Source organism: Elephas maximus, chromosome 3 (assembly GCF_024166365.1).
Source record: "Elephas maximus indicus isolate mEleMax1 chromosome 3, mEleMax1 primary haplotype, whole genome shotgun sequence".
NCBI lineage: Eukaryota > Metazoa > Chordata > Mammalia > Proboscidea > Elephantidae > Elephas > Elephas maximus.
In genome coordinates this window covers 104,411,930-104,437,529 of record NC_064821.1, presented here as the reverse complement: position 1 = coordinate 104,437,529, position 25,600 = coordinate 104,411,930, and the positions used below count along the sequence as shown (strand labels likewise).

Below are 25,600 nucleotides of genomic sequence, written 5' to 3'. Positions count from 1 at the left end.
ATAATTACATAAAATGAAAACTGACTAAAGATTGCAATAGGCAGATATTATAAGACTGTATAAAAAGCAAAGCTCAAATATACAGATACTTCAATTTATAAAAGTCTCAATTCATCAAAAAGACATATCATAAATGTGTATACACATAGTTAACAGTTTCAAAATATATGAAGCAAAAATTGATAGAACCAAAGGAAGAAATATATAAATTCTAATCACTGTTAAGATTTTAATACCAGTCTCTCAATACTGATGGAACTAAGGAGCAATGGGAACCCTGGTGGTGTAGGAGTTAAGTGCTTCAGCTATTAACCCAAAGGTGGGCAGTTCGAATTCACCAGGTGCTCCTTGGAAACCCTATGGGGGCAGTTCTATAGGGTTACTGTGATTCGGAATCTACTCAACAGCAACGGGTTTGGTATTTTTTGTTTTTAAGGAGCAATTGTTCATGCTCGGCTGCTAACCAAAAGGTTGGCAGTTTGGACCCACCCAGCAGCTCCATGGGAGAAAGACCTGATACTCTGCTCAGATTACAGCCCAGAAAACCCTACGGGTCAGTTCTGCTCTGCCACATGGGGTTGCTATGAGTAAAAAACAATTCGAAGGCAACTAAATACAACAGTAAAATAGAAAAGAGATATGAGCAACACTATTAACTAACTGGATACAATTGATATTTATAAACACTTCAGCCAACAATTATAAAATACGCATTCTTTACAGGTGCACATGGAACATTCGTCATAATAAAATACATGAGTAATAAAATAAGGATGCTTTGAAAAAGATTGATAAAAATAATAAACCTCTAGGAAGAGTGGAGCCCTGGTGACGTAGTGGTCAAGATCTCGGCTGCTAATCAAAAGGTCAGCAGTTCAAATCCAATAGCCACTCCTTAGAAGCCCTTCGGGGCAGTTCTACTCTGTCCTATTGGTGTCACTATGAGTCGGAATCAACTCGACGGCAACAGGTTTTGGTTTCTAGGAAGAGTAACCACCACGTGCCTGTGAATTTGTTATACTATGGTGGCTTCTGTGTTGCTATGATACTGGAAAACAAGTCCATAAGAGCCAAAACGTGACCTTCAGTATATCTCATCTGGAAGCCCTGATGGCGTAGTCGTTAAGAGCTATGGCTGCTAACCAAAAGGTTGGCAGCTCAAATCCACTAGGCACCCCTTGGAAACTCTATGGGGCACTTCTACTCTGTCCTATATGGTCGCTATGAGCCGGAATCAACTCGACGGCAACGGAATATCCCACCAGAATTTTAAGACCGTCTCAAGAATAGCTTCAACGTATTGAACATTAATGACTACGACCAGACAAGTCATGGGAAGACATCAAGGACACTATATTTGAAGAATGCAAAAGGTCATTAAAAACGACAGGAAAGAAAGAAAAGACCTAACTGGATGTCAGCAGAGACTCTGTAACTTGCTCTTCAACATAAGAGTAGCTAAAGCAAATGGAAGAAATGATGAAGCAAAAGAGCTAAACAAAAGATTTCAAAGGGCAGCTTGAGAAGTAAAATATTATAATGAATGTGTACAGACCTGGAATTAGAAAACCAAAAAGGAAAAACATGCTCAGCATTTCTCAAGCTGAAAGAACTGAGGAAAAAATTCAAGCTTCAAGTTGCAATTTTGGATTCTACAGGCAAAATTTTGAATGACGCAGGAAGCACCAAAAGCAGACGGAAGGAATACACAGAGTCACTGTACCAAAAAGAACTGGTGAACGTTCAATTACTTCAGGGGCATGCATATGACCAAGAACCAATGGTACTGAAGAAAGAAGTCCAGCTGCACTGGAGGCACTGATGAAAAACAAGGCTCCAGGAACTGACGTAACACCAATCGAGATGTTTCAACAAATGGATGCAGCACTGGATGTGCTCACCTGTCTATGCCAAGAAATTTGGAAGGCAGCTACCTGGCCAACTGACTGGAAGAGATCCATATCTGTGCCCATTCCAAAGAAAGGTGATACAATAGAATGTGGACGTTATCAAATGATATTATTATCATGCCAAGTAAAATTTTGTTGAAGATCATTCCAAAGCAGTTGCAGCAGTATATCAACAGGAAACTGCCAGAAATTGAAGCTGGGTTCAGAAGAAGATGTGGAACAAGGGGTATCGTTGATATCAGATGGATCTCGGCTGAAAACAGAATACGAGAAGGATCTTTACCTGTGCTTTACTGGCTATGCAAAGGCATTTGACCGTATGGATCAGAAAAAATGATGGATAACATTGAGAATGAGAATTCCAGAACACTTAATTGTACTCATGTGGAACTGTGCACAGACCAAGAGGCAGTCGTTCAAACAGAGCATGGGGATACTGCATGGTTTAATATCAAGAAAAGTATGCATCAGGATTGTATCCTTTCATCATACTTATTCAATCTGTATGCTGAGCAAATAATCAGAGAAGCTGGACTATGTGAAGAAGAATATGGCATCAGGACTGGTGGAATACTCATTAATAACCTGTAATCTGCAGATGATACAACTTTGCTTCCTGAAAGTGAAGAGGGACTTGAAGCACTTACCGATCAAGATCAAAGACTCCAACCTTCCGTATGGGTTACACCTCAACATAAAGAAAACAAAAATTCTCACAACTGGAACAATAAGTAACATCATGATAAATGGAAAAAATACTGACGTTGTCAAGGATATCATTTTACTTGGATCCACAATCAACGCCCACGGAAGCAGCAGTCAGGAAATCAAACGATGTATTGCATAGGCAAATCTGCTGCAAAAGACCTCTTTAAAGTGTTAAAAAGTAAAGATGCCACTTTGAGGACTAACGTGTGCCTGACACAAGCCATGATGTTTTCATTGCCTCATATGCATACGAAAGCTGGACAATGAATAAGGAAGACTGAAGAAGAACTGACACTTTTGAATTGTGGTGTTGGTGAAGAATATTGAATACACCATGGACCGCCAGAAGAACAAACAAGTCTCTCTTGGAAGAAGTACAGATACAGTGCTCCTTGGAAGCGAGGATGGTGAGACTTTGTCTCATGTACTTTGGACATGCTATCAGGAGGGACCAGTCCCTGAAGACAGGCATCATGCTTGGTAAAGTAGAGAGTCAGTGAAAAAGAGGAGGACTCTCGATGAGATGGACTGACAGTAGCTGCAATAATGGGCTCAAACATAGCAAAGACTGTGAGGATGGCACAGGACCTGGCAGTGTTTTGTTCTGTTGTACACAGGGTCACTATGAGTTGGAACTGAATGGCACCAACCAACAATGACAACAAAGAAGAGTAATCAATAAAAATGATAGAAACATAAATTACCAATATCAGAAATGAAAGAGGGGATATCACTGCAGTTCCTACCATAATTAAAAGGATGATAAAAGACTATTATGGACAATCTTATGTGAATAAATTAAACAACTTAGATGAAATGGACATACATCTTAAAAACTCTACTTATCAAACAGACACAAGATGAAAAACAGAAATTGAAATGTCCTATGGCTACTAAAGAAATTAAACTTGTTGTCAAAGCCCTTTCACAAAGAAAACTATAGGTTCAGATTGTTTTATTGATAAATACTATTAAGCATTTAAGAAACAATATTCTTATACAAACTTTATCAGGAAACAAAGGAAGAGGAAATGCTCCACAATTTATTCTACGAGACTAGCACAACCCTAACAAAACCTGAAAAGGAAAAAAAATACCAACGATTATCTATTATGAAAAACAGTCATAAAAATACTTTCGATATATTACCAAACCAAATCCAGCCATGTATAAATGGGATAATAAAATATGGCCAAAGGCGGTTTATCCCCAGTATATATGGTTGTTTAATATTAAAAAATAAACCAATCATATGAAAACAAAAATGAAAATCACATGGTCATTTCAGAACACAGACAAATCATTTGACAAAAATCAACACCAATTCATTACAAAAACTCTTAACATATAAGAAGTGAAGGTGAACTTACTGTATCTGATAAAGAGTACACACATAAAAAAACCTATAGCTGGCATCATATTTTACGGTACTTAACAGAACATTTTTCCCCTAAGACTGAGAACAAAGCAAGGATGTCTGCTCTTGCAAGAAGGCAAGAAAAATAAAAGGTGGAAATAATAAATGAATTAAAACTCTTTTATTAGATGAGTTAGATTATATTAGATTATAGATTTCATAGCATTTTCTAGGCAAACAAACAGAATAAGTGAATTAAGAAATTTTGCAAGATTTAAGTTTGAGGATGCAAGATGCAAGACACAAGTTTCAATATACAAAAATAAACTCTGTATCTGTATTTTAGCAGCAAACCTTTGGATAATAATTTAATCATATAAAACATTAACCAATGACACACAAGAAGAATTCTACCCTGAAACAATACACCGCTGAGAGAAATTAAAGATTTAAGCAAATGAGAAGACCATACTCATAGACAGGAAAACTCGGTAACTTTAAGACATCAATTATGCAAAATCCAAATAATACCAATAGTTATATTTACAGAAATTAATTAGCTTCCTCTCATTTTTATGTGGGAACTCAAAGGATTTAGAATAGCCAGAACAAATTTTGAAAAGAACACAGTTGGAATACCTGATTTCGAAAGACTTATATTAAAGCTATAGTAATCAAGATAGTGTCTTACTTCCATAAAGACAGACAAGTTGATCAATGGAACAGAATTGAGAGTCCAGAAAGAGACCCAGATTCTATGGTCATATTGTTTGTGACAAAGGCATCAAACCAATTCAAGGGGAGCAAAATAAAGACTTTTCAATAGATGGTGTTAAATGCCTAGACACTTATTCAAAAAAAAAAAAATAATAATAATGCTTGACTCTCACAGCTCACACCACTTTAAGTTAATCTGAGGTAGGCTGCAGACCTAAATGTAAAAAATAAAACTATGAAAGTTCTAGAAGAAAATATGAGTAAGTATCTCCACGACCTATGAGTAGGTAAAGATTTCCTGGACAGTACACAAAAAGCACTAACCTTAAAAACGCTAATAAATTAGACTTCATCTAAATTAAAAACTTTTACTCTTAGAAAAACACCTTTAGAAATGAAAATACAAGACACACAAAGGGAGAAATATTTACTGTACATACACCTGACAAAGGACTTATATTCAGAATATACATATTTAAGTACTCCTACAACTCTAAAAAGACAAACAACCCAATTCAACAGTGTAAAGAGCCACTTCACAAATTAAGACATATAAATGGCCAATAAGCACATGAAGAGGAGCTCAACACATCATTAATCATCAGAAAAATGCAAATTAAAGGTATAATTACCCAAAACCCACTAAATATCAACTAGAATGGCTAAAATTAAAAAGACTGATAAGAACAAATTCTGGTATGGAGGCAGAGTAAGTAGAACCCTCAAACACTGGGGGATGTAAAATGGGAATGTAAAATGGTATGACCACTTTGAAAAATGGTTTCTCAGTATCTTTTAAAGTTAAACATAGACCTACTGTACACAATACCAGCATATGTATTTGACCAGAAGAAATGAAAAAATATATTCAGAAATATTTCAATGTTCATTCCAGCTTTATTTATATTAGCCCAAAAACATAAACCCAAATGCCCATCTAAAGGAAAATGTATAAACAAAATGCAGTATAATATGGAATAACTCCATATGATGAAACACTACTCAGCAATAAAAAAGAATGAGTTATTGATACTTTTTAACAATATGGATGAATCTCACAAACATGCTCAGCAAAGTCAGTCACCAAAGAGTTCATTCTGCACAACTGAATTTATATCAAGTTTTAGATCAAACTAATTTACGGTGAAAATATATCAAAGAGTAATTAGCCTCTAAATGGAAGAGACTGACTGGGAAGGAGCATGTGGGAATTTGCTATATGATGGATATGATCTATACTGATAAGTGTGTAAGTTACACAGATGTATGTATTGGTCAAAACTCGACAAATTATACTCAGTATTTATGCAGTTCACTATATGTAAATGTTACCTTGTAAAAAAAATGGTAAACATACTGAACTCTAGTAAAACTACAGTTTAACGGGTTAATAGTAATAATGGGTTAGCAATTCTGAAACTACTTTCAGTGTGTTTTGGGCTTGAGCAAAAGAGTAAATATACTGAGGGAAATGAGTGCCAGGTTCTCACTGCTGGAGAAGGGAGTTACAATATGGAAATGGAGAAGAGGATTAAACCCTGAGGTGCTGAACTAAAATTTAAAGGGTCAATGTAAACTCATTATTCATATTCATAATTAAATACAAAAATAATTATAGATATATGCACATGAGTTTGTGAATATGGGCAAGTGTGAACATGTGCGGGTATGAACCTGTGCAAGTTTATTTCCTAGCTCTGTCCTCCAAAGTGGTCTAGAAGCAATGATACAAAAAGTTCAGCTGCAAGCACAAATCTTTGTTTCCACATAATATCCTCCACTAAAAGGAACCAGGCAATCTTGGAGAAATACCTGATTTCAGAGCTGGAAAAGGATGAGATGAGTTTGGAACATTTCTTTGTGCCAAAAAGTAAAAGAGCACTCAAAAAACGACAGCAACACGTTGAAGTGACACAGCGACCAATTAGAAGGCCTCCACTGGCCAAATCTGGGATAATTTGAGCATCGAAACAAATAAATAGTAACAAATTTATATTCTATTAATAAGAATCCATTACCAAATGCAACGTAAGTTCCTGGACTGGACCATAAACCAGGAAAAAAATGTATAAAGGACACTGAGACAATTGATGGAATTTAAATATAGTCTGTGGATTAGATAATTATCAACGATCAATTCCCTAATTTTGATCACTATACTGTGGTATGTAAGAGAAGGTCCTTACTAGGAAAAACACAATAAAGTATAGAGGGGTAAAGGTGCATGTCTCCAAATTAGCCTCAAATCGTTCAGAAAAAAGATAGGCATAACCCAATATGAATATATACATAAAGTGAATGATAAAGCAAATGGGGAAAACATAAAGTAACTGTTAAAAAAAAAATCTGTGAAAAGGGTATAAAGGAGTTCCTTGCACAGTTCTTACAACTTTTTTTCAAAGTCTGAAACCGTATAAACAGAAAGAAACAAAAAAATACATAAAGTGCAATTAGAGTGCCTGTCCTCAAACACTTCATGCAAGGATCAGTGGTAAGCACACAAGGGACAATCAATGTTAAGAATGGCACATTATTTTCAAAGAATATTAAAAAGTGAAAAGCATCTCTTTCACTTAGCATTGATATTTTTCCATTTATTTTCCGGTTCCCTCTCCTATATAAGAAACTCCCCATCCTCCCCAAGCTTCAGCAATCACTCCCTTTTTATGAATGCCTGCTGTACTTGCTTATAATCCTTGGGCTGTATCATATGCTATCTTGAATTGTTTTGTTTTTACATACGTGTTACATTCACCTAACTGAATTATAAGCTTTGTGAGGGCAAGAACCATTTCGTATACCATTTGGCATCTTTGGTAGCTTAATCACATGCTTAACAATGCTCAATAATTACTTGTTGATCTTATTATGATTTTTTAGCTACCTCTTTAATAGACAGAACTCTATAGAATGACTTCTACTGAAAATGCTACCTGAAGTTTTCTTCCTGTAACTGTTCTAGTTGTAGCTGTGCATGAAAATACTTTTTTGCAACCATTGTATTTGGGTCATCAAAAGATCCATCCAACTGGTCAAGTTTTTCATTCATCATCTCATTCTCAGATACTAGTGAATTCTTTTCATCCTGAAGTGCAGTCACCTAAAGAACAAATAAGTATCAATAGCAAAAAAGCTCTTAAGAGTCTAATTCTCACTAAGTCATTAAACAGCTTGGTCAATCAGACTTGATGATTTCTAAAAAAAAAAAAAAGATACTGCTAATTCTGGAATTCTGAGTCTGCAGGGTTTGTATCAAACAAAAATAAAATCAATACATATAAGAACAAAACAGAGTAAGAACATCTTCAAAATGTTAGGTCTGTCTTGGTTTTAGGAAGAAAGTATTTCTAAGCTTCTTATATTTGAATACCAATGAACTTCAAAGATTTCATTTTTTGCCCTTTTATGTATAAACTTCCTAATTTTCAGGATGTTGTCCTATAGCAGGAGCCCTGGTGGCGCAGTGGTTAAGAGCTTGGCTGCTAACCAAAAGGCTGGCAGTTTGAATTCACCAGCTGCTCCCTGAAAACCCTTCGCAGCAGATCTTCTCTGTCCCATAGGGTCGCTATGAGTCAGAATTGACTCAACGGCAATGGGTTTGGTTATATAACCCCACAGGGTTTCAAAAGAGCACCTGGTGAATTCAAATTGTCAACCTTTCGGTTAGCAGCCTAACACTTAGCCACTATGCCACCAGGACTCCTTGCAAAACATGCACACATATACCTAAAGTTATCATTTCAGGTTCATAGTAGAAAATTAACAGTCATACACACATATTCAGGGAACAATCCTATTTGGTGAATTAATAACAAAAAGCTATACTGTATTCATTTGCACACTGAGTCCGTTTGCTTATTATTTTAAAATGGGCAGAAATGTGTAACTTTAGAGCCATATCAAATGTCAATACCTGACAGATTTCTTTTACTTACACTTTTAAAACAAGCATGATTCCCTTGGCTCTATTTCTCTTCCATTTAAAAGTATCCTTAAAATTTTACAGCTAAGGCTGTGACCTTTCATGATACCAGAAATTTACATATGATTTTAACATGAATTAGCCTGATTAAAAAAGATCATTACATTTGATACATTACTGGAAAAGTTTGCTATTTATATTTTCAACAGGTGTAATTAGGTCATTCCAGTTAAGAAATACATATTGACAAAGTGAGCTAATAGCAGGAAATTAAAATCAAGTGACTGCCTTAATTAAACTACATTCAAGTTACAAACACTGCCCTCAAAGTGAGGAATACAAAGGCTGGGGATCCTGGCCCTAAGTAGATGGGAGGAAACAACTTTCTGTTCCTAAATTCAAGGCTTACGTCATTCTCCTCACACAAGCAGGTTAGTGACTACTACCTGCCATGTACAATCCTAAGTGTACAATCCTTGCGTTTTAGAAGCACTGACTACTCAGCCATATTATTCTAGATATTTACATTTACATCATCCAGCAAGAACACTGCTACCACAATCCTAGTTCCTTGTCCTCATACTTTCAGAAAGTCAACTATTTATTTAGTTCATTATTTGAAAAAAAGCAATTTACATACAGCATATAATGAAGGTACATTTAACCTCTTTTATACTTTTTTCAAGGTTTATTGTATAACTTTATATTTGTATTTCCATGTAACATAACAACAATAGATGCAAACCCATTCACAACGCTTTGCTTTATATTAACTCATGCAATCCTCACAACCACTCAGAGAGACGTATGCTATCATCACTCCATTTCTCAAAACAAAAAACTGAAGTAAATTTACTGAAGAAAATTTTCCTGAGAGCATACAGCCAGCTGGTAACAAGGCCTGGTTCTTAATATAGGTACCCTGGTCAACAGTCCATCATTTAACCACTAACTGCAGTCTCTTGTGCCAAGTTTGTTTGCTTCTATGTGTATATGAACAGGTATGAATATATAATGTAATGTAACGTAATATACATACACACAGAATGCACGTACATTTATTGGGTGTCAGGCACTTCTAAATGCTTTCATAAATTACCTCATTTAATATTCACAAACACCCTAAGAAGTAATTTCCCCATTTTACAAAAGAGAAAATTTCATCTAGTAGTTGACATTCTACAATTAGAATGATTTTCTCATTTTTTTTTTTTGAGGGGCAGGAAATAGGCTTGCAATTTTCAACTCTCAGAAAAAAATAATTATGAAACTCATGCTTGAATATTCAAGCCTGTAACAAATCTTTTTAATGGTCCCTTCATGGAATGAAACCAGCTTCTAAAACACTACATCAAGTAGTTAATTCAAATAAAAAACTTTTGTAAATGTAAAAACATGTTTCATTCAGACTAGGTTTCTTTTCCATACCTGCATATCTAGTTCTTGGCATCTTTGCCTTAGCTCTTCTTTTTCTGCTACTGCTTCCTGAAGTTCTTCCAAGGCCCTTTTAAGCTGAAATATAAAATGTCCCAATTCTTAGTAAATCATGTTTTGACACAAATAGAAAAATATACTTTTCTCACAACACATATATACACTGATACTGAAAATGAATTTTAAGTTTATCTATTAACAAATAGACTTAATTTGTTGTCTTTGTGTTACACAGCTTCATTAACAGTTATGGGTAAGGTACCACAGAAAAAAATTTATGTAAATCCTTGTGAAATATTTAATCAAAAAAGTTGTAGAGGTAGCATTGTTTAGCTTCATCACAGAAAAAAAAATGAGAAAGAACACAGCATGTTTTAACTTAAATTTTTTTTCTATTTTGTGGTGGTTGTTGAGGATATACACAATAAAATATATACCAATTCAGCTGTTTCTACCTGAACAATTCAGTGACATTGATTACACTCTTTGCGGCATGTAACCATTTTCACCCTCCTTTTCTGAGCAAAAAAAAAAAATCCCCCACTAACAAAAACTTACTGCCCCCTAAGGTTCATATCTGATCTTTCAAGTTGCTGTTGTCATTTTGATACCATGTAGACAGTTCTTAAAAGAGCACTGTGCTCAAGGCAGACATTCTTTACTAATTAAGCTAAATTATTGTTTGGTTTTAAGAAAACTTCAAGGGATATTTTTGGTTTAAGTTTAAAGATTATCTCAGGGCAATAGTTTCAGGGGTTCATCCATCCTCCATGGCTTCAGAAAGTCTAGAGTCTACGAGAATTTGAAATTCTATTCTACATTTTCCCCCTTTTGATCAGGATTATTCTGGAAAATCTTTGATCAAAATGTTCAGTTATGGTAGCCAGGTACCATTCAGTTTCTTCTGGTCCCATGTTAAAAAAGGTAGTTGTTCATGGAGGCACTTAGCCACACATTCCACATCCTCCTCCTATTCCTGACTCTTCTCCTTCCTTTGTTGTTCCAGGAAAATACAGACCAATTATCGTGCCTTGGATGGCCACGTGCAAGCTTTTAAGACCCCCGGCACTAAGGAAAAAACTAGGAGGCAGAAAAAAAGCACCAAACATGTTATTAGGCCAATTAACTGGGATGTTCTATTAAACCATGACCCTAAACCTCTAAACCAAGGAACCAAATCCCATGAGGCATTTGGTTGTACATAAGCAGCCTCAGCAACTACTTTTGTTGTTGTTGTTGTAAATATATCTATCACACAATTTTTGCCAATTCAACTTTTTACAGGTATAGCTATTTACAGCAATTACAATAATCGGCTACGCAACCCTACCCTTAATTAAAGCAATTTTTTTTAACTTGAAATGTTTTTTTAGATAACTGGTGACACTCCTGGAGAAACAGGTGTCCCAAAATATTTATAATAGGTAAAGTACTTGAGGCATTTACCTCTCCTCTTACCCTTTCTCCTACACCCCAGGGTGAGTTATACAAAAAGAATGCTTTTTCCCCCATGTAAAACAATAACATAATATAACCAAGGAAGGAGTCTGGAGTCTTGAATACAGGGTCTTCGAGCTGTTTCTTCAACATCAAGAGAAATGATAGCTATGGTGACAAAAATTATATTATCTTCCTGGATAAACTAAAATTTAACTTAAGTTTTTGTTTCTTTTTTTAATTGTCAACTTTTTAATTACATAATCACATGTTGTTGTTCACAGATGCCATCGAGTCAGTTCCGACTCATAGCGACCCTATGTACAACAGAACAAAATACTACCGGGTCCTGTGCCATCCGCACAATCGTCGCTACGTTTGAGCTCAGTGTTGCAGCTAATGTGTCAATCCATCTCATTGAGGGTCTTCCTCTTTGTTGCTGACCACATACAGGCCAAATATGTATTACAAGTGATAGAAGGTTCAATCACACTCAGCTCTTCCACCATGAACACAAAATCTCTGGGGACCAATACCACTTGCATTTCATGAAGGAAGGCATTATAATATTCAACTTGGATGACAGAACAGAATAAACAATTTAAATTTCATGGAAGAAAATGTTTCTTCATGATCATCTATGTAAACCCTATGATAATAATTGGCAAAGGAAATATATTACTGTTTTCAACATTTTCTTGACATAATGAAATATTCACCTGTTGCTCTAATTCCCCAACAGCATCATTTGTAGAAGAGCTCAATATTTCTTTACTCATCAACTAGGAAAATAAGAGTAAAATTAAATATAAATAATGTAATTTTTATGCAATAAACATATATTTACTTGAATGGGCTATGAAATCATCTATATTTAGTTTTTCCATGCTTTAACTTGATAAGTCTTAGAACACAATTCAAATAAATATTTTATCAGAAGTTTGTTAAATAAATAATACAATGTTCAAACTTTGTATTGGTGAAGACGTTATAAGTAAAGAATGCTTTAAATATGTAAATTAGAAATACTTTTTGTACTGAAAATTATAATCCAAGTTCTAAAAAATAAATTACTAAACAAAACTGAATGCTTCAAATTAAAAAAAGTGACTGTCTCACACAATACGTAAATTAATACTTTTAAATCACAGCCTTAAAATGACTGACATGACAAAATTCCTAGTTTGAGAAGTCACTTTAAAAGTAGGAGTTATAATTACATGGTTAAAAAAAAAAAAGATCCTGTTAAATAACCTTTTTTTTTTTACATACGAACTGAACCAGAAACCAAACCCCTTGCCTTTGAGTCTATTCCAACTCACAGCAACCCTACAGGACAGAGTGGAACTGCTCCACAGGGTTTACAAGGAGCGCCTGGTGGATTCAAACTGCCTATCTTTTGGTTAGTAGGCGAGCTCTTAACTGCTGTGCCACCAGGCCTCCATTTTTTTGCATATGAAAGGCTGATTTATTTATGTGTGATACTTTCAATCCAAACCAACAATGCAAACTGAAAACATACAGGCTGCTGAAGTCCTGTTTGTCTCCCTCTAAGCCATAAGCCCCTTCCAAACTGTTTCTCATTAATCCTTCACAAAACTTCAGCTCAGCCTTTTAGCCTGATTTTAAGAATCAACCCTCTGAATCACAAACTCTAAATTCTTCTCACTTAACTAGGAAAAGTAGATTGGCTTCAATCCAGGTTACCTGGCTCTAAAACCTAAAAACCCCTGTATCTGCTCACAGGTCTAACATCCTGAAAATGCATTTGATATACATAAGCTTTGAAATCTCAGAAAAGGTTGCTCTAACTGAAAGAAAAACAAGAAGAAATGTAACCTTCCATCTGAGCAGAGGCTGTTTATCCTGCTTAGTTGAAGTTACTTTAAGAAACTTAACAATATTAGTTTATCCACTCGCTTTTAAAATGTAAAGATATTAAAACTGAGTTTGAAGGGGTTTTAAGATATTTTGAGAAAACACCCTTGCTAAAGGTAAGTGAACCTGCTGCAAAGGGCAAGTTTATACAAACAGAAAAAAAATACACATTCATTTAAAATCTGTGAAAAGTTTTTTATAAATTGGTTTAGACTTTTAATGCATATATGAACATAATATAACTTACCTCTTGGATAGCGGTCATGACCACATGCTGAACAGACTCTTCCAATGTCATTATATTTTTAATATGTTCTATGATTAAAAAAAAATAAGATATGAAAAAAACCTACTCATTACCCATAGTACCTTTGCCATCCAATTAACAGAATTTAAAAATTCATTTACCCCAGATAATCCTTTATGCAAATACATTATTTTTCCACTAACACAAAAATATCTACTTAAATAAGCAGTGTACAAAATACTCATATAAACATTTAAAAAAATTTTTTTTTTTAAAGAACCTCTAATTTTCTTACAAGGAAGGAGAAATAGCAATTAATCTTAAAACAGTTATGAATTTCTTCCCTTTTGTTAAATATTCAATATTAGTGGGTGAATTCACAAGTATTAAAGTGAACTCCTAAAGTCTTAGGCCCAGAAAGTTACATTTTACCACTTACTTCTAGAAAGTTCAAAGAAGGGAATTATATGGCCTCCTGTAAACATCTGTTCAACATTTACTAAGTCTCACTGCAAGGAGATCCTTCCAGCATACCACAAACACGTATGCATTAAGTTACAGTGACTCAGTCCCAAGAAGAAATGAGGAATCAAGAGAAAGAGTCCTTCATAGATTTGAATTTAAATCCACGTCATCTGTTTGTTTTCTAGATAAACAAATTTCCAAAAATCTTAAGGGCTTATCATTTTCCAATACTTTATTATTTTAATGATTCTTCTACGAAACTTGTAAAAGCTCTCTAAGTCCTCCGTTTAGCTGTGAAGCCAAGAACTGAAGAAAGATTCTGATAGATTCTGGTGTGCACCTGACGACTAGGTGCCATGAAAAAGAACAAAGAACTAGACAAAAAAAAAACCAAACCAAACCCAGTGCCATCGAGTCAATTCCGACTCATAGCGACCCTATAGGACAGAGTAGAACCTCCCCATGGAGTTTCCAAGGAGCACCTGGCGGATCTGAACTGCTGACCCTTTGGTTCGCAGCCGTAGCACTTAACCACTACGCCACCAGGGTTTCCAGACCTAGACAAGACACTGGCAATTAAATGGTTTAACTATTTTCTGGGTAATAAAACAGTTTCAAGTCTGCTGAAACCTTCCTAAAAATAATCATTTTCCCCACCAAGATAAACAAAGTACTGTTAACCAAACCAATTCATTCTTTCAAGACTGAAATTGTTGTACTTTGATTCATTTTGAAAAATCAAGTATTACTTAAAAATACAAAGGTGTGAAAGCTCTATTATATCCTGGACTTGTTTTGTTCTTAAATTTTAACTCGATACGTTAAATTTAAAATAATTTATTTTCATTTATCTGCTCTCTCCTAAAAATTAAGAGGCTACACAATACCTCCAAAAATAAAACCAATCATATAACCTTGTTTTTTTAATAATATAAGTGAAAGTTCCCTATATTTACTACTTGTTAAACTTTTACTTATATATCCAGAAACTGAATTTCCTTTTAAAAAATATGACAACAAAATTGATAATATTTAAAATTGAATTATAAAGATATTACATATCAAAACTTGTAGGATGCAACAAAAGCATCACTTTAAGCGAAAATTACAATTTAAAATGTCACAGTAGAAAAAAAGAAAGGCTAAACATTAATGAAGTGTATGTCCAAATTAAGATGATAGAATAAGAACTCATTAATTCACAAGAAATAGAAAGAATGAGGTAAAGAGTTGAAACAGATATTAAATACTGGGGAGAAAAAAAAAGACTCAAACTCAAAAGATGGTCCTATGAAAAATACCCACCACGTTTCTATCAGTTTGTAGTACTGTGGTGGCTTGTGTGTTGCTATGATACTGGAAGCTCTGCCTCCAGTATTTCAAATACCAACAGGGTCACCCTTGGTGACAGACTTCAGTGGAGCTTCCAGACTAAGACAGGCTAGGAAGAAGAACCTGTCAGTCCACTTCTGGAAAAACTGGCTAGTAAAAACCTTATGTACAGCCGCGGAATATTGTATGATACAGTGCTAGCAGATGAGCCCCTCAGGTTGGAAGACACTCAAAATACAGCTGGGTAAAAGCTCCCTCTTTAAAGGAGAGTCGACTAAATGATGTGGCTGGAGTCAAGCTTTTGAGACCTTTATTTGCTGATGTGGCACAACTCAAAAGAGAAGAAACAGCTGCAAATATCCATTAATAATCAGAACATGGAATGTACGAAGCATGAATTTAGGCAAATTTGCAGACATCAAAAATGAAATGGAATGCATAAACATGAATATCCTAGGCATTAGTGAGCTAAAATGCACTGGTATCGCCCATTTTGAATCAGATAATCATATGGTCTACTATGCCAGGAATGACCAATTAAAGAGGAATGGCATCGTGTTCACCGTCAAAAAGAACATTTCAAGATCTATCCTGAAGTACGATGCCGTCAGTGATAGGATAATATCCATACACCTACAAGGAAGACCAGTTAATATGATTATTATTCAAATTTACCCACTAACCATGAAGGCCAAAGACGAAGAAACTGAAGATTTTTACCAACTTCTGCAGTCTGAAATTGATCAAACATGCAATCAAGATACACTGATATTTATTGGAGATTGGAATTTGACACTTGGAAAATACCACTTTAAGGTATGCCTGACCCAAGTCAGGGTGTTTTCAATCACCTCGTATGCATGTGAAAGCTGGACAATGAATAAGGAAGACTGAAGAAGGATTGATGCCTTTGAATTATAGTGTTGGCAAAGAATATTTAAGATACCATGGACTGCCAGAAGAAGAACAAATCTGTCTTAGAAGTACAGCCAGAATGCTCATTAGAAGCAAGGATGGCGAAAGTTAGTCTCATATTTTTTGGACATGTTATCAGAAGGGACCAGTCCCTGGAGAAGGACATCACTCTTGGGAAAGTAGGGGTCATCAAAAAAGAGGAAGACCGTCAGCAAGATGGACTGACACAGTGGCTGCAACAATGGGCTTAAACTTATTCTGCAAAATAATAATGATAGAAATCGACTTATAGCAGATATTCTAATACCCAGCCCTTTTCTTTTTAATTGATAAACTACAACTGATTTCAAATATTTTATTTTTTCCTCTCTGAATCTGTTCTTACTGAATTTACCCTGTTTCATATACATTAATTAGATAATGTTGAACGTGTTTTTTAAGGTGCTAAATAAAACTAATTTTGCAAATTTAAGCACCAAACATTCTGTTATAAAGGTGACATATTAAGACCAAGTTTGGATAAATCATGAATCTAACAGCACCACCCAGACTGATGTAAACCCCTGAGGGAAGCAGATGGAGGTCTGTTCAGTTCATTATTTCTTTATATATAACCAAAATAATCTTTTTGTACTTAGCAAGGTATGTTTGGCTGGACCAATATAATGAAACAATTCCATCTGTATCATTAGTCTGGTTATCTGGAGGACAAATCTGACATTCTTCTGAAAAAAGTAGAGTATCATCTGAAGAAACCTGGGTTATAATTTAGAAGCTGCATATTTATTTTTGAAAAACTGAAAAAATTGAAGACTCTATCTCAAAAGTAAAATAATTAAATCAGTGAGTAAAATACATTGAGCATCCACTATGTCCCAAGCACTAAATATATTAAAGTGAGTTATAAAGTAAAATGCATGTAAATTAGCCACTGAACAAGAAACTTAGAATCTAGATACAAATGGGACACTGAAGATATGAGGTGTTTTTAAGGGCAGAGCCAGGCTAGAATTCAGCTGTAATAGAAAATTTTTTCTTCTTGTATAAGGTTGTTTCTAGAATCTCAAATGACTGAAAGCCACTTACCTTGCTTCTTTTCACAGTTGACTGCACAACCTAAAATAAGCTGGAGCAATCTCCCAAGTTCTACAGAATCTGAACATTCAGTTATCTGGTTTAAATCAGGGATAAGTTCTTCAGAAATATGCTGCCCCAAAAACTGCAATATCAAACAATAAAGAAGGATCACTCGTTTATGTAGGTCACAAAGAAATAATTACAGTCCTGCGTCACTTAACGTCTGTGAAATAGGACATTACGTGATGTGGATGTTCTGCAAACACCATATCACACACAGGCGGTCCCTGAGTTATGACCATTAGACTTACACACAACCTGTAGTTATGAATTAACCCCCATAAAGCCTATTACATATTAAAAATTCAAGGTACATACAATGGTTCATAATAACAAACGGGTGCCGCATTGCAATGCGCATCAAAACATTATCATTACTATATTAAAGATGTTTTAGTGTATCTGTGTTTCTGCAGTATTTCTTATGCTTAGAAAGGTAAACTATATATAACTTTATGGGGACCTCAGACGTATATGCGCTTGGATGCTGCCCAAACGGATGTTATACGGCAAATGACTGTACACTGAATTATCATGAGGGAAATAAACTATAAACAGGTTCAAGAAAAAGACTCAAATAAACTAACAAATGATAAATCCATGATTACTGATTAAAACCAGTTAGCAATCTTCTGTAAACCTCCCAAAATTTTGAGTAAACAAGTAAAACAGTTTTAAACCAAATATTGTTTGATGCCACTGTCAAAGAGAATTATTTAATTGAAGGAAGCAGCTTCTTGAGTCTGATCCACTAGGACAAACTTTAAGATTATTCATTGAATAAAGTTTTATGTTAAGTCAAAGGACAGATACAGTATCTTGAAATATTATCAACTACTACAGCACTACAATATAAATTGTCACACTTTTACAAATGAAAAATCTAATGCATTAATCCTTCTTGGTCTCATATTCTTATTTTTAACTTCTTAAAAAGTTTTGTTGGCATTTAAAAAAGCTTCAAAATGCATTTTATACATTAATGAATTAAAAATTTTCAGAGTTCCCTAAAAATTTTTTGGAATAAATTACAGGGTTATTCTGTCACAACTTCAAAAAATAGAAATAAGAAGTATTTAACAGAAAAACCAAACCGGAAAGGTTTCAATCATTAGGCAATAAGCTGCCTGATAGTTTTCTTGTATCAAATAACTCTTCTGGACTACTTTTCATGATGCCGAATAAGAAAAAACAAACTACTTGAGTAATGTACTATCTAATGTGACTTTAAATACTACTTTCATTTAGCTTTTTAAATTCACTTGCACAAGCAAAATCTCACAATATATCTTTTCTGCCGTTTACATGGGAAACATATCAAAATAAGAGAATGATTTAAATAAAAAATTGCTTCAATTTAACTATAAAGTCTACTTCATAGTATTATATAAAATAAAATCATATAAAAATGAAGATAAATCCTATTTGAGAAAATAATTTTAAGAATATGTGTGTATATATAAACTTACATATATATATGCAATGTTAGTTTACAAATCAATATATTTAAAAAACTTGAGTATTCTAAAAATGGCAACAATACATTCAAATTATGATGTTGTAAAATGTTATAAACAAAAAGCCAAGTCAATTTTCAGTGCCAGTATAATTACTATAAAACATTCTGTATTTAGACAAAGTCATATGCTTTTCATACCTCATGATAATAACTCATAATTCCTTGAAGGACCTTCTTTAAATTACTGGCCTAATGGGAAAAAAAGAATAAAAACCAAATCCTTATTTGCTATTAATAATGAAAGAAAATTTATGCCAAAGTAAAATATAATAAACAAATTTCCCTGATAAAAAACGAAATAAAAACTTGATATTAGAATTTTACAAATACAAGTACATGATATTTTTTAAACATCAGCGATTTAATCAGAGATGGACTAAAAAGAAAAAAGTCTTCACACTTACATATTTTAACTAGGGTGCTTCTATTTAAAGTGAAACCCACTACCCACTGCCGTCGAGTTGATTCTTACTCATAGCGACCCTACAGGACAGAGCAGAACTGCCCCATAGTTTCCAAGGAGCACCTGGCGGATTCGAACCGCTGACCTCTTGGGTAGCAGCCGTAGCACTTAACCACTAAGCCACCAGGGTTTCCTATTTAAAGTGAATCACGATGAATTCAAGTGTCCACTTTAAAGATTTAGTTATGAAAATGTCTATCTCCAGTCATGGGCAACTAATATGGTCTAGACTCATTCTCCTGTCATAACTAACTAGAAAACAGAACAAAATACAAGAAACAACTGTTTTCAAACTTCAGTCAACAAGAAATATAGAATTCTACTTTCAGAGAATGGGGAAAAAAAAAAAAAAAGACAGGCCCTATGCTAGTCCCAGCTTTCTGTTTGGAGGCAGTTTTCAGACTGTGGAATAGGGATGTTGAAACTAAGCAAAGCCTGATGTTCTTGTTGAGGACACAGATATCAAAAGCTTAGGGAGGCCAAGGAAGCTAGAATTTTCAGGAGAGACGTGAGGAGATGAGAGCTGCAGAGAGAAAGAATTCAAGGTATCTGCATAAGGGTTCTTTTGACTCTTTGGCTAAATATCAATTTGCATGCACATGGGCTAAACTCAAGATTGAACAAAAAAATAATTTACAAGGAAAGAAAATTCCTGAGAACTGTAAGCTGAACAATTCTTAAAGATTACACAGGGTCAGGAACTGCTGACATTCCCACCAGGCAGAATGAAGAGACTATGATGTCTACACAAAGCATTCACTAGAGACTCCAGAAAGGTCACAAAGTAGTGGTGGGTCTAGTCTACTGTTAGAGGAAAGAGTACTCTAGATTTGCTTCAAAAAAGCTTAAAACAAGGTTTGAAATATCGGACTGATTCACAAGTATCTTAACCACCTACAAGAACAAAGTCCACGCTCTTTAAAGAAATATAAAAAATCTAGCACTCAACAACAAAATTCACAATGTCTAGAATCCAATAAAAATAACTACACATATGGAAAATGTAGATCATACGAGGAGAAAAATTAGTCGATAGAAACAGGCCCAGAAATGAGATTTAAGAACTGGAAGATGACGATGTTAAAAATGCTAGTTTAAAATTGTTAAAGGGCTTAAAGGAAAATATTAACATAAAGACAATTGCATTAAAAAAAAAAAAAAAAGCCAAATAAAAGTTCTAGAGGTAAAAATACAATATCTGAAATAAAAATTTCACTAGATGGGACTAACAGCAGATAACACACTGCAGAAGGGTTAAAAAAAAAAAAAAGCCTAAATTAAAGACATAGCAACAAAAACTACACAAAATCAAGCAAGGACATGGAAGAAACCAAAAAAATTACCATGTGACACCAGCTCTGGGAGAAAAGGGGATGGGGACCAAAAAGTATTTGAAGACAAATCCAAAAATGTATCAAATTTGACAAAAACTATAAACTCACAATATCAATAAACTCAACAAACAAGTAGAATAATCATGACAAAACCCATACAAAAGCACTTAATAAAGTGCTGAAAATAGGCAATAAAGTGAAAATATTAAAAATAGAGGGAAAAAAGCATCTTATATAAAAGGGAACAAACATAAGAACTATTACAGACTTCTCATTAGAAATTCTGCAAACCAGAATACAATGGAATGACATCTTTAAAGAACTGAAAGATAAAAATTATCAACCTAGAATTCTATATCCAGCGTGCATACCTTTAAAAAATGAAGGCAAAATAAACACTTTCTGCAGAGAAAAAAAAAAAAAAAAAAGCTGACAATATTCATTGCCAGCAAATGTGCACTATAGAAAATGTTAAAGAAAGTTCTTCAGGCAGAAGGAAGGTGATGCCAGATGGAAATCTGGATCAACACAAAGGAATGAGCAGCTCAGACAATGTCACATATGTGGATAAATATAAGACATTTTTAATCTCTTGAAAAGAGTACTCATGGCTTAAATTTAAGAATATATCACGAGGGTTATAAAACACATAGAAGTAAAATTTATACCAAGTATTGTCTGGGTTATAGTACAAGTAACAGCAGAAAAAAAGAAGAATTCCATTGTAAGTTATTACATTATATATGCAGTGATATATTTTTAAAAGTTGACTGGGATAAGCTATAAAGATGCACACGGTAACCCCCTAAAACAACCACTAAATAATAAAACAAAGGGAAGCTAATAAGCCAATCAATAGTATTTTATTATAAAAAACTATTTATAAAATAAAATACTAAATATATTAAATCCAAAAGAAGGCAGGAAAAAAGGAACAAAGAGAGGTGACAAAATAATTGCAGGATAGTTGATTTAAACCTACCACACTGACTAGATATGCCTAAACATTATAGAGACTGTCACACTGAATAAGAAAACAAGACCCAACTATTAGATATCTACATAAAACACTTTCAATATAAAGGCACAGATGGATTAAAATAGAAAAGATACACTATGCAAACAATAGTCATAATAAAGCTGGAAAAGCTATATTAATATCAGACAAAGTAGGCTTCAGAAAAAGGAATATTAGCAGGGATAAAGAGGCATTTTATAATGGACTCACTTATCTAGAAGACATAAAAAATCTGGCGTGTATAAACCTAATAATAGAGACTCAAAATACACAAGGTAAAAATTAACAGAATTGAAAGGGGGAAATCAAGAAATCCACAATCAGCTGTAGATATTTAAGGACATCACTTTCCATAACTGATAGAAAATCAATAGATATAAAAGATCGAAGCAAGTGCTTCTCCCACTCATTCTGCATACCTTTATTCTCCAGTTGTCACCAACATCCTCTTTAATTCGGCTTAACCAAGATTCATTGAACCAAGCTACATCACTAAAACAAAAACACAAATGCTAAACATTAAAATGTTTTTATTCTACAAAAACATTTAAAAATACCCAGTGAATAAACAAAGAAAGTTAGTTTATGCCTTAAAGTCTGCCCTTAAATTAATAATAAGTAAATATTATTTAAATGAACCTACTGTTTTTTGTAATTCTTAAAGATTTCTTTTGTAATTTCTCATATTAAATTAAGTCATTAACATCTTCAATTTAACATATTTACTAGATATCCCCTGCTAGTCACTCTGACAGCAGGAAGATGTCAAAGTCTCAACCCTGAAGGGAAAATAAAAGAGAAAAGCAAGCAGGAAGATGCCAAAGTCCCAACCCTGAAGGGAAAATAAAAAAGAAAAGCAATATCTTACTAAGTGTCTACCATTCATCAAGCACTGTGCTTGACATTTTTTCAGAATACTTCATTTAAATCTCACAGTAACTTGGCAAAGGACCTACCATTATCCCCAGTCTTACTCTTCAGGAAACTGAGAATGAAAGGGGTTAAGTAATTTGTTCCAAGAGACACTTAAAAAGAAAAAAAAAAACAAAAAACCCTGTTGCCTTCTAGCCAATTCCAAGTCAGAGCGACCCCCTACAGCACAAAATAGAACTGCCCCATAAGTCTTCCAAAGAGTGGCTTGTAGATTCAAACCACCAACTTTTTGGTTAGCAGGTGAGCTCTTAACCACTGCACCACCAGAGGTCCCAAGTGACGCTAGTACATGGCAAAGCACAAAATAAATCTTTTGATTGTAATCGAATAAAATGAGTTTAACTGAAAAATCTATAAGTACGAGTTTAGCTTTAATGAGAAATAAGCTTCTATATTATTGTTGAAAGCTAAGACAAAGAATTGCTATATCAGATTTTTGTATATTTAATAAGTTTTTGAAAAACATTAAGTTTTAAAACATTATTTGACTATATACAGTGGACCCAAGCCATGGTGTTTTCGATCACCTTATACACATGTGAAAGCTGGACAATGAATAAGGAAGACCAAAGAATCGATGCCTTTGAATTGTGGTGTTGGCAACAATATTGAAGATATGATGGTCTGCCAAAAGAACAAACAAATCCGTCTTGGAAGAAGTACAGTCAGAATGCTCCTCAGAAGCAAGGACGGTGAGACTTCCTCTCACATACTTTAGGCATGTTATCAGGAGGGACCAGTCCCTGGAAATGGACATGTTTGGGAAAGTAGAGGGTCAGCAAAAAAGAGGAAGACCCTCAACGAGATGAACTGACACAGTGGCTGCAACACTGGGTTCAAACACAGCCATCAATGATTGTAAGGATGGTGCAGGACCAGGCAGTGTTTCAATCTGTTGTGCATTGGGTCTCTATGAGTCACAACTGACTCAACGCACCTAACAATATATTAATAAAATTATATTCTTTAAACAAACATTTGGATTTTTGCTAAGTAAAGAATTAAGGAAGATTAATATAAAGATGAATAATTTACCACTCTGAATCAAGAAGATTAATATAAAGATGAGTAATTTACTACTCTGACTATAAGAAAAAGAGCTTTTATAAAGGGGAAAAGTCAGGAGCACAAATAAACACACTCAAAGGAGAAGGTAATAAACGTTCTAAGGTTTAAACAAGTTTTCTACAAAATAGGGCTTGGAAGAGGTTGGAAAGGTCTCGCCTGAATTCTTACTTTATAGGTAAACCAATTAAAGTGAGGGAAAAAATTTAAAGTAATTATTTTCTTTAAAGTTGTATCTTGAATTTAAAAATGCAAAGCTGAAATAAGGACACAATGCCTAGTCTCATGAGCTTTTCAGAAATCATTTGGCCTCAGATACTCCTAACACAGAAGACAGTACTGCTGGCTGAAGACATCAAAAATGGCTTCAACATGCTCATCTACTTAAAATTTGTGACTACTTTCTTTTGAGCAAACTAATATTAATTTTGCTCAACTTTTCACAGATGCTAAGGTTGTAATTACAAAAACAATTTAGCTAAGTGTATAAATGATGCATTGCTAACCAGATATTTACCTGAAACAAAAAACCAAGTCACTAAATTAGTGAGTAAAAAGTGTCAAAGTAAATTTACTTTCTGTTTATATCACAGTAAGTAATAAAAAGTCTAAGACAAAGGAGGTATGTCTTCTAATGGACACTAAAATGTAGAACTATACTATTCTTAGCTATAATGAATTAAGTATATGATTCTAAGCTATATTTAGAAAATGGACCTGCAGATAACCTACTTTGTCCAAGATAATTCCTCCTTTTGTCTTCCATTCCTCCTTGTCTTCCCTTTCCATCCCAAATCAACTTTAGCCCTGAGAAATACTTCCTAAGACTTCTCCATAAAAACATAATTCCTGCTTTCTTTCTTATAAAGTAATTAACTTTCCCTCAACAATTACAATGGCAACCAATATATCCCACTGTTAAACTTGATATTCAACCTCAGAATTCTTTGGACATATTATTTTCCTTTATGCACTGCCATATCAGTACACCTTAACTAGACTCTTAACTTGAAACAATTATCTCCCTTTGCTTATATTTCCCAGAACCTTAATGAAACTCTAGGGCATCAAATAAGAACGGGACATGGAACTAATGAAGCAAAATATGGTCCAATTATTTCCTAATAAAGCTAAGTAAGAATCACTACATGGTTTTTTTTTTTTTTAAATCCACCTATGGCATTTGTCTTCTGCCATTTTACCAACAAAATTCCATTAGTAATTAATACCTACTAGTTCTTTTTTTTTTTTTTAGTTCTTTTTTTAGTTACTATAGGGAGCCCTGGTGGTGCAGTGGTTAAGCACTCAGCTACTAATTGAAAGACAGGTGGTTCAAACCACCAGTCACTCTTCAGGAGAAAGATGTGTGGCAGACTATTTCTGTAAAGATTTACAGCCTTGGAAACCTTATGGGGGCAGTTCTAATCTGTCCTATAGGGTCACTGTAAGTCGGAATCATCTCAGCAGCAATCAGTTTAGATTTTTTGGTTTTGGTTACTATAGGGTCACTATAAGTCAAAATCAACGGGTTTGGGTTTTGGTGGTTACTATAAACAGAGCTGTGTTGCTTCAATGGGCACCCTGAGACTATTCTTCTTGAACAATCGAAAGGTCTTCTGTGCTCAACACAAACTATGCTCTATACTTTGGACATGCATATCTGCCCTTTCAATTTTATTAAAAATCCAAAATGATAACCTATCAGGAGAGGTTCAAGACACTAGATTTCAGTTACTATAGCTGATTGGGAACACTGACTTTAGAGTCAGGCTAAACTGGTTCAAATCCTGTCTTCGCTATTTACTCAGT

General features: G+C 34.3%; 1 protein-coding gene across 3 annotated transcripts in view; it reads right to left on the bottom strand.

Annotated features, from left to right (window-relative positions):
- Positions 1–25,600, bottom strand: part of HOOK1 (hook microtubule tethering protein 1) — a 77,134-nt gene that overhangs the window by 29,762 nt on the left and 21,772 nt on the right. For all 3 annotated transcript variants that reach the window (XM_049879397.1, XM_049879396.1, XM_049879399.1), the window contains 7 exons: positions 22,213–22,285; positions 19,117–19,167; positions 17,409–17,541; positions 13,611–13,678; positions 12,205–12,267; positions 10,043–10,126; positions 7,626–7,792 (listed from right to left, as the gene is read on the bottom strand). In XM_049879397.1, the coding sequence (XP_049735354.1) occupies positions 7,626–7,792; positions 10,043–10,126; positions 12,205–12,267; positions 13,611–13,678; positions 17,409–17,541; positions 19,117–19,167; positions 22,213–22,285 (639 nt within the window). The remainder of the gene's footprint in view (positions 1–7,625; positions 7,793–10,042; positions 10,127–12,204; positions 12,268–13,610; positions 13,679–17,408; positions 17,542–19,116; positions 19,168–22,212; positions 22,286–25,600) is intronic.